General features: G+C 34.5%; 1 protein-coding gene across 6 annotated transcripts in view; it reads right to left on the bottom strand.

Annotated features, from left to right (window-relative positions):
- CDH19 (cadherin 19) overlaps window positions 1–10,512 on the bottom strand; it is a 105,941-nt gene that overhangs the window by 24,666 nt on the left and 70,763 nt on the right. For 4 of the 6 annotated variants that reach the window (XM_035317983.1, XM_035317982.1, XM_035317981.1 and 1 more), the window contains 4 exons: window positions 10,230–10,456; window positions 6,804–7,098; window positions 1,401–1,520; window positions 480–644 (listed from right to left, as the gene is read on the bottom strand). In XM_035317983.1, the coding sequence (XP_035173874.1) occupies window positions 480–644; window positions 1,401–1,520; window positions 6,804–7,098; window positions 10,230–10,427 (778 nt within the window). In that variant the 5' untranslated portion in view covers window positions 10,428–10,456. Of the gene's footprint in view, window positions 1–479; window positions 645–1,400; window positions 1,521–6,803; window positions 7,099–10,224; window positions 10,457–10,512 lie in introns of those variants that run through there. The other 2 variants (XM_035317984.1, XM_035317985.1) reach the window with 2 other exon arrangements.

Below are 10,512 nucleotides of genomic sequence, written 5' to 3'. Positions count from 1 at the left end.
GCAGTGGATGGCAGCACTTTCCAAACACATTTTATTAGTTCTTCCCACCGGCACATCTCCCATGTCTGCAACAAACTCCCTGGACAAGACTGTCACATAATTTGTCAAAAGCTTACAATACCTTTCATAATAAATAAATAAATATATATATAAAACAAAACAAATGAGGGAGAGGAGAGGAGAGGAGAGGAGAGGAGAGGAGAGGAGAGGAGTTGTATCCTATTGCTGAGGGCAAAATATATGTAAAGCAAATTAGTAAGATATTTATCTCCAAAGCCTCATGAAAAAAAACAGGAGGCCTGAGGTCCCTTGATAATGGTGGGTTTTCTGTTCCATTCAGGTTTTTTAATCTTTATTATTTGTTTGCTGTAAACAAAGCACAGACTTGTTCAGAAAAAAAGCTATCATTGAACTTAACAGAGATACAGTAGATCTAAATTTCCTAAAGTCTTCAACTACTGTAAGAAGCTTATACTCACTCTCTTGAAATTTAGGTGGATTGTCATTCATGTCAGAGAGACTGATGGTAACTGTAGCTGTTGCTGAAAATGCCCCAGCTTGTCCAACCATATCTTTGGCTTGGATGATGACCAAATACTGATCTTTTGTTTCTCTATCCATTTGGGAAGCCATTCTGATGACCCCTGAAAATAAAAAGTAATTTTTTATATCCCTGACATATAATAGTCATGTTTTTTGTTGTTGTTGTTGTTGTTGTTGTTTTTGTTGTTGTTTTTGTTGTTGTTGTTTTTCCAATATCTGACTATATAGTACGGGTATAAAATGGAACACTGGTCACAGCTGTGGATTTACAGTCTACACTATGGTCGGCACACCTGTCCTAATGCTGGAAATTAGTACTCATGGGAACATCTACACTGTGTTACAGATTCATTCTTAGAGTTACAGGGAGCAGAACACACCATATACCTCCTCTACCATACGTAACCATCTTACTTCCCCAGAAATCAAGATTTTGAAGAGATATGACGTATCTGTGGTTTCTCCAACTACATAGATAGAAATGGTCACATAGTGAGTCTTAGAGCTGCTAAGTCAAAAGTATGTCTCTCTGAGTCCACTTGTTGGATAGGTACTCAGAATCTAACTAGTTTCTTTAGCAAGATAATTTGCTAACTAAATTTTTCATTCTCTAAAAAGAGATGTAATCTCAGCTTCCCTTGGGAAAGAAAGTAATGATTTATTTATTTGTTTGCTTGGTTAAATCTAGGAGGTATGCAAAAACGCAAAAATGTATGGTGATATCAGTTGATATTTTTGCTGAAATGAAGAAATAAATATGTGCTTGCGTCTACTTTATGTTAGTTTATGATTTATTTATTTATTTATCTATTTATTTGTTTGTTTATTTTTCAGGTGACAAGATCATTCTGTAGTACCTGTCTTTGGCTCCACAGAGAAATAAGGCTGACCCTGAATGAGACTGTAAATCAGACGGGCACTATTCCCATAAGAAGGATCATCACCATCAGTAGCTGTTACCTGTGCAACCGAAGTACCTCAAAGAAAAAATAAAATTGATTATATTTATTCAACAAACACATATTGAAGTTACTTATTGCATTTCTCTGGAAGTATCTACAGGGTTATTTTAAACTGTTGCTTATGCCTCTTGTCCTCTCTTTTTTTTTTCTTTTCTTTTTTTTTCTATTGTTTCTATTTTCTATTGTTTAGCATGACTATAATGCACTTGTTTAAAAAGAAATTGAGTGAGTGCTAGAAAGGAACTGATCACTGTGGATAATACAATATCCAAACTGTGATAAATGCAATTTTCTACTAAAGAAAACCAAGCAAGGTACTAACAACCATGTTCAGAAATGAGCTTGTTTACAGCACCATATTTAACAAGATAGAACAACAACAGAATGAAGGACTGCAAAGTTATTCTTACAGCTCCTTGAGTCTCAAACATTTATAAACAGATTTATTTTCTACAGTTTCTGTCCATGAGAAAGAAATGTTGAAACTAAAATGGCATTTGCTGCTTCTCTAGGCCCCAGAATACTTTATTTTTTTGATTGCTTGTTAACTCTTCCATGGTATCACAGAAGGGAGAAGGATGGAATTTGCCCAGGTGACCTCAGGGAGAAGCAGCATAATGGAAAGATGAAGCAGGCAAGGGACAAATATTTCATGATCAGTATATGAGCTTCTAAATTAAATTTAGACTATGAAGAGAGCAGAAGAAAAATGTTGCCCAGATTTGGATTTTTTTTTTTTTTAAATTTTTTAGTCTTTCACTGCCATGAAATCTCTATTTCTTTGTACATTTAACCCATATCAATAAAAGCAAACCATTTGCCAAATGGAACTATGCTTTTACCTAGACATTTGTGTTTGAATGATAGAAATTAAAGCAGTAATATTAATGTACCCAATAACTCTGAAAAGAAAGTTCAGCCATTTTTTTTTTTTAATTCCATGGTTGGGAAGAGAAAAATTGACCACATAAAAATAATTTGTTTATTTTTCTGAACAAACAAATATACAAGACCACCTCTCGACATTCCAGCCATTACATAATGACAGCAATTATATAACTGACGGCCTAACTACAATATAGTTTCACATAATTTATGTGAAAACTGCTATAATGCCAGAGACAAATTAACTAAATCTATCTGTGAGCTTTTGAACATGCATTTTCTGAACATGTGAGTCTGTGTGACATTGATATAAAGTTTAGCTCCAAATATATGTTGTATGTCTACATAAATGTCTTAAGCTGCATAGTAAACATATTTTCACATTCTGTGCTTTTCATTAGGTTCTACTTAGGCTTTTTTTTTTTTTTTGCTATGTAAGATTTACTTTATATTCCTTCAGTATTGTTTTTACCTCTTTTGGAAAAAATATTAATTGTGCCACTTATATATTGCAACCCATTAGGTAAACTAGAAGGCCCTTGTATAAAAAAAGTTACTAATTTTTCTAACTAGAAATCTACTAAAACAGCAAGTAGTGACATAGTTTGCATCTGACTCAACTATTCCATCAGATATACTGCATTTGTACACTTTTAACAGCTATATGGGAGGCACTTAACGTAAAACTGTATGGAATGCCTGAGGGAAAACTGCAGTTCTGTATTCTTAGAAGAGTCCACTTACTGACACACTTTTAATTCACTGTGACACCTGCATTTTAAATCCTAATAAAATTTAGAGCTGAAGATAAACAAGAGGTAAGAAAGAAGTAAAATACATTCTAATTTGTTGTCACATTAGTATACATATAGATATTTGTATCTAACTTTAGCCAAATTATCTATGCCTGTTTTCTGTTTTTCTGTGGTTCTCTGAGGCAAGTAATACATGACCAGCTGTAAATTATTCTCTCTTTGCTTTATTGGTTCCAGACAAAAAGCTCAGTAACTGTGAACTGCTTTCCGAGCATGGACCTTGCTTCCTGAGCAAGTTTTTTTCATAAGAAAATTTATAGAAGATCCCAGGTCCAATATTATTGAGCTGAAGCGCCATTAGAGAGCTCTGAAATGGAGCAAAGACCAAGACTCTCTATTGCACTATGTCATTTAAAGTAATTCCAGTCTATGTCCTTACTATGCAAAAGGTGATTCTGTTTTACTGTGAGAAAAGCACTGCAATTTTGACTGGTTACTGTTTCTGTCTATTGGGAATTTAGAAATTCTCTTCTAAGGATTAATGATTTAAGATATACATCAAATGAGCTTTCACCTCAGAAGTGCAGTACTTGGAGAGGCAGGGTAAGTGAGCCCAGAGAGGACTGCATGGTGTGGCTCAGCTGTTTCATGTATTGGAGCTATTAAGGTGTATACCAGTATATACCATTCCATTTATACTCTGTATGTCTGAAAAACACTTTAGTATGCCAGTGTCTTGGTTTAACATGGGTAGGTAGCTGAGCACCATACAGATGCTCTCTCATGCCCCATCCTCAACGGAACAGGGTGAGAAAATATGATGAAAGAAAAGGCTGATATAAGGACAGGGAGATCACTCACCTACCACCACAGACAAAACAAACTTGGCATAAGGGAAATTAATGTAATTTATCATGTACATACAGAGTACATATAGCAGTCTAGAGCCGTGAGAAATAAAAGCAAAATAAAAACACCTTCCACAATACCCATTCTCTTCTATGTCCTCTCCCCAAAATGCACAGGGGAATGGGGTATGGGGGTTGTGGTAAGTCCATAGTGCCTTGACTCTGCTGCTCCCCCTTCCTCACTCATTTCCTCTGCTCCAGTATGGGATCTGTCCCACAGGATGCAGTCCTTTCACCAGCTCTCTGGTGGGGGCTCTCCATGGGCTGCAGCCTCCTCCAGGCCACAACCACCTGCCCCACCAAAGCTCCTCCATGGGCTGCAGAGTAGAGATCTGCTCCATGTGGGACCCATGGGCTGCAGCGGTCAGCCTGCTCCACCAGGGGCCTCTCCACAGGCCACAGGAGAATTTCTGCTCGTGAGCATAGAGCACTTCCTGCACTCCTTCTGCACTGACCTTGGGGTCTGTAAGGTTGTTACTCTCTACATTTTTTTCTGATCTCTCCCATATGCTGCTTCACAGCAGATTTTTCCTTCTTAAATCTGATCTCACAGAGGCACAACTAGAATTGCTTACCAGCTCAGCTTTGCCAGCAATAGGTCCCTCTTGGAGCTGGATGCAACTGGTTCTTATCTAACCCAGGACAGTTTCTAGAACCTTTCCACCGAGGCCACCTCTGTAGCCTCCCTGCTACTAAAACCTCGCCTCATAAACCCAATACAGCCTGTTGCGTACTAGTATCTACACAGAAGAAGTAGATGAAAAGTAATCTCTAAAATAACAATAGCTTTAGTGCTAGAGAGGCCAAACATAGAAGGAGTGTAGAAAATATTTGAAGATCCATAAGACCATCCTAAATTGATGTTATATAATGGTTAATTGCAAGTCTATGAGTTTACTATCTCAAGAAGTCTGTGTCTAAGAGGGAAGGCACACAAAGATGTTTTATTTTTTACACATTCTGACAAATTGGGAGAATGGTGTTACTTCTGATTTATTTTTAATATTTTAGTGGGATCTTTTTATTTTTATTAAAAAAAAAAAAAAAAAAAAAAAAGTTTAATCAATCTTATGTTGAAGTGATGTAGTACTTTAGGAATTTAAAGATACCGTAGATGACAGGAGATTTTATAAAGACTGCTGAACTTTCTATTTTTAGATTGTCAATTACAGGCAACTCAAGTCAATACAGATTGAAGCTTCTCATCTATCAACTACTTATTGGTGAACTGAGGTGAGAAACAGGTATATGGAAAGAGAATGCTACTGTTGCTTTGATCCATAAGTACTATCCTAACTGACTTCCTTTTTTATTATTATTATTTTTTTTTTTCGTATAATTATCCTCTCATCATTAAGACAGGAACTTGTCATTAAGACAGGAAGATAAAATAGAAGGATTTCAGAATTGAATTCTTGATACAGTTCTGTGAAAGGTTATAGGTTTGAGTGAGTGTAAATTGAGCCATATTATATTAGTTATTTAAAACATTTTTTTTTAAGATATCTAGTGTCTTACCAATAATAGTGAATCACATGGGGAAAATAAAAAAATAAAATAAAATAAAATAAAATAAAGCATTATAAAAGACCCAGATCTATGTAATCCCAGATAAAAATATCCAGATAATTCTAAACAATAATCTGTTCTATATTATTGTGGTCACTTATATATATATAATATGATATATATGTATATAATATATGTATATAATATATCTATAAAATATTATATTAATATTATATATATATGTATATATATATATGTGTGTGTAATTTTATCTATATTATTGTAGTCACAAAGCAAACTTTGCTCCATATTTGTTGTACTAAGTTTCCAGGTACATAGTCCAGATCTTCTTTTTATGTATAGATATGTGGAAGAAGGGGTGCAGAGGTTAAGTCATCACTTTTGATAGGAAAATTCTTGTGCAATTTTTGTGCTTATGAAATTGAAAGACTGCTTTATTGCCCACCATCTAATCCAAACAAAGGGAAGCTTTCCACTAGGGAAAGAGGCTTAGCTGTGTAAACAGGCAGGCATCATACAAGATATGAGGATGGTCATCACATCAGCCTACTTCATTCCTGTTTTGAATCCATTACTTACAGGAAGGAAACTATCCTTGTATTTGTGGGGAAATCATGAGTGCTTGTCATGTGAATTTGTCTCTTCTCCAGTTACGGTACAGTATAATTTATACTAGATAGGACATAATAAAAACCTATTGTTTAATTATTAAGCGGAATCAGAGGAGACAGAAGGAGGCTATTGAGTGCTGTTCAGCCAAGCTTATTTGTGTGCTTAAAGAGTCAACTTAAGTTAGAGGCCTTTAAAATTTAAGTGCATGCTACTCTTTTTTTCACAATAGTAGAAGTAGTAGAGGAGTTGGACATGATGATCCTTATGGGTCCCTTCCAACTCAGGATATTCTATGATTCTATAATTCTTAGTCTGAAGAGCTGACAGGTTATAGTAATAATAATACATTGAACAATTTTCTAGAGACTAGGGTGTTATATTGATTGAAAAAGCTGTGAATTCTTTCTGCCTAAAATCTCCTTTGCGGTACCAACTGGTTACAGTAGTCTATCTATTCTGAAGTGTGATGTTGTATTTTTAAACAACTACCTATTTCAAAGCTATGCAACTGAAGGAAAAACAGGTTTCTATATTCAATACAAGCATGAATCCAGAATCTGTAAAAGGACTCTGATACATGTAAGACTTTGGTTTATGGCACGTCATACCTTCAGGTGACATCTCTGGAACAGTAGCCACATAAGGTCCATCCAAGAACTGTGGTTTGTGATCATTGATATCTCGAACCTTGATAATAAATTCTGATTCAGGTTCAACAGGAAGACGAGTGTTCCTGTTAAGTGCCTGTGCTCTTAGAATATAGAAGGGTTTCTCTTCTCGATCCACCTTTTGTATCACATAAATTTTGCCATTATATTCATCAATGATAAAAATGCTTCCAGCTCCTTCCCCAGTCAAAATGTATTGTAAGTTGCCATCCTGTTTGTCTAAATCTGATTTCAGCTGTAAGTGAAAAAAAACAGAAGTGAAAGGAATTAATGTTAAATACATACTTAAGATCATTGGTTTATCAGCTGCCACAAGCTTCTGCTGAAAACAAGGCAAAAGACCTTAAAATACTATCTAAAATCTTTAGTATTATAAATGATAAGTGTACCTTATAAATTTTATATATACATATATTGTTTTTATACTCAGCAATACTATGTGTGAATATGAGAGAGTGGTGTTCCAATTCTGTTGAAATATTAAAGAGATGAAAAGCCATTCTGTGGTATAAATCTGTATTATTTATTCTGAAATAAACTGACATATTTTGTAATCCCTTCCTGGAAGATCTGCACCCTCTGTTATTTTGCTAAGATGAGCTTTATGACGATGATTCCTCTGATGAAGCTGAGCCCTGGAGACCACTGTGGTTCAGCTGCATTTGTTCATGTCAACATAATTGTTCTGTTAATGCTAATGATATGCAACATCACTTTTACGATAGCAGTAACTGAACCTTTTAATGTGCCAGTGATCTACAGTTTTTTTTTTTGTTTGTTTGTTTGTTTTTTGTGTGTGTGTGAACATCTACTTCCATCATATTATTTCTCTGACGTTTATTTATTTACTTATTTCATGCTTATACAAAATATTTAAGGGCCTGGATAAAAATATAAAAATTCAATTAAAAAATAAATATGTATCCAAGTTATTCTACTAAGTAGAATGCTTTAAATGTAAATAAGATGTCTATATGTTTACTTCAATAACTTTCCTGTTTTGTTTTATTCTTATTGACCCTACAGATCAGTGTAGAATATGAGGTCACATACTGAGAAAGAATTAACTATAGTGTGTTCCTCTATTATATTCATTCAAAATATTCATTCAAAATATTTTGTGACAGATGCTGAAGTTGAAAAACAAATCATTTTAGCTTTTCCTTGGAATAATGGCTGGTTATTTTGAATTGTTTAATTTTTTGTATGCATCAAATGGATAGTTTATTCAAAATGAGGTTGGGAGACTGCTCTGAGATATGAGGAACACAGTTTTGAGTTCTTGCATTGAATCCTGCCAAAGTACTCAAGCCCTAAATTATTCAGGGTTCAAACTTTCAAACTCAAGATAAATAATTTTCAGTGTTATAGTGTTTAAAATCTCTAAAATATAAACAACTTAAAGCCAAAAGCTTTCAACATATGTAATTTTGTTTGAAACATGGGGCAAATTCACCTTTATAGGGTGAACCTAGAGGGCAAGGCCCCTATATGAGTGGTTTGGTCCCATTCATTTAAACATCATCCAAGAATGACAGCTGGCTAAGGGGCACCACAGATTCTTTTTTAGAAACCATAAATCATGGTTTCCTCATCATGAACACCAGGACATGGGAAAGATAATGAATATCTAGATATTTACCTTAAGATATGGTTGAGATATGATCACAGAATGCATCAAATCCTTAAAGACTGAAAGCCTGGAAGCCTGACTGGGTGTTTAGACATAACCTGTGATGAACCATTTCACTTAGTATAATTGTGTCCAACATATTTTCATGACCTTAACAATAATAAATGAGAGGTCTCTAATAAATGACATATGCTGGGAAAGTATACAGAAGGTTATCATCTTATTTGTGTATTTTGTTTGTTTGTTTTATAATAGATAATATAATAGTGGTATTTTCATTGTAAATGAGATCTGGGACAAGAAATTATGTATTGCCTTCATCTATCTTAAACTGCAGTACTGATGGACGCTTATCTTTTTCTCAAACATGGTAATAGAAAATAATTCATTAGTCTATGTTAAATGAAATTTGAAGATTAAGCTCTGAATCTAACTGCAGAAAAAAGTTGTGATAAGGCTTAGTGACTAACAGAGACTGTCTACCTGTGTCATTGTTGATGGAGTTTCCTCCTGGGCCTTATTTACTATAAAGTTGATCATAGAATGTCAATTTACTTATTGAAGACAGAGCATATTCACACATACTTCACAGAAATCCACAAGTAAATGTGTCTGATTTAGACAATGGTTAAACTGCACTAAATGAACAATAATCTTCAATTAAAATTACCCATAATTTAGCTGTGATAAATAGAAACACAAGTTTATGAAAATTATCTACAGCAGCATGAAAATGTATGGCATTTATGACATTTATTTTATGGGAAACAATGCTTTCCAGATATGGGAAAAGTAATAATTATATATATATATATTTAATGACTATGTCTATACTTGCTCTTTTAGAAGTAAGACATCACACTTTCGTAGTAGCTACTTTGAAGGGGTTGCAAAAAAGTAATTAATGAATTTTGAGCACCTCACCCTTTGGGCCCAATTAAATTTTAGTGCTAGTTAATTAGCAGTTAAGCTTATTTTGGTTCATTCTTCTAGAAAGTGCCTTAAAGAAAAGAAAACTAGATCTCAAGATTACAATTACTTCTAGCTTACAAAAAATAAATAATAATAATAAATAATAATAATAGGAAGTAGAAAGGGAAAATAAGGAGTAGATAATGTCTCATTAAGACAATTATCTTAAAACACATTTTTAAAGGAGGGTGAAAAATAATTGCTCATTGTGCTAAAGCTATGTTAATCTAATGAACCATGCAGATTCCTGTAGTTTCTCAGTGGTAAAAGGATTTAGTATTAATCTGCTTCATTAAAAATTAATGAGGGGTAAATCAGCTGCTACTTAGTGTAATAGAAAATCATGCTAAATACTGTTTGTAAACTGCACTCACTATGGCTTCTTTGATGAAGTGCCAAAAATAGCACAAGCAAGTTGCCAAATGTTGATAAATAAGTCCTTAACTTTCATTCAGAAGACAGGAAAATTTCAGCTTGGTACCTTCAGCTACTCTGCACAGATTTAGTTTTAGTAACAGGATGCAAGTGGTGTTTCCTTGACACAGGAGCCATGACCTTTAGCCCAGGGAGTTCTCTGACCCTAAATCAAGTTGCAGTAAAGTTGAGATATTGTGCTGCCTGATTACAGCTACCTCAGCCCTTTTTGTATCTTTCTTGATATTTCCAGGTCAATGAGGATGGTTGATCTTCCAAATCAGGCAGATGATAATCAGCACATTAAATCTAACATTGCACTATCCTTGCATCATGACTTACCATACCTGTCCAACATACACAGGCATCCTTGAGGTCTGTTCCTCAGTTACAAAAAGCGGCTCCCATATCCAGCCACGCTTTACTCTTCGAACTGTTGTGTAAGACTGATTTGTGTTTTGGGCACTGTGGTTCTGTGTGCTTGGAGAGAAAAGCCAAAGCTGAACTACTGTCAGCAAGAGACATAGCAAAGTGGAACAATTCATGCTGAAGCCTCTCTTCAATCAATTTTCATCTGTTGAAGAGGAGAAGGAAAAAAAAAAAAAAAAAAAAAAAAAAAAAAAAAAAAAA

Source organism: Oxyura jamaicensis, chromosome 2, assembly GCF_011077185.1.
Source record: "Oxyura jamaicensis isolate SHBP4307 breed ruddy duck chromosome 2, BPBGC_Ojam_1.0, whole genome shotgun sequence".
NCBI lineage: Eukaryota > Metazoa > Chordata > Aves > Anseriformes > Anatidae > Oxyura > Oxyura jamaicensis.
The sequence above is the reverse complement of the archived record's forward strand: the minus strand, read 5'-3'. Positions and strand labels throughout refer to the sequence as shown.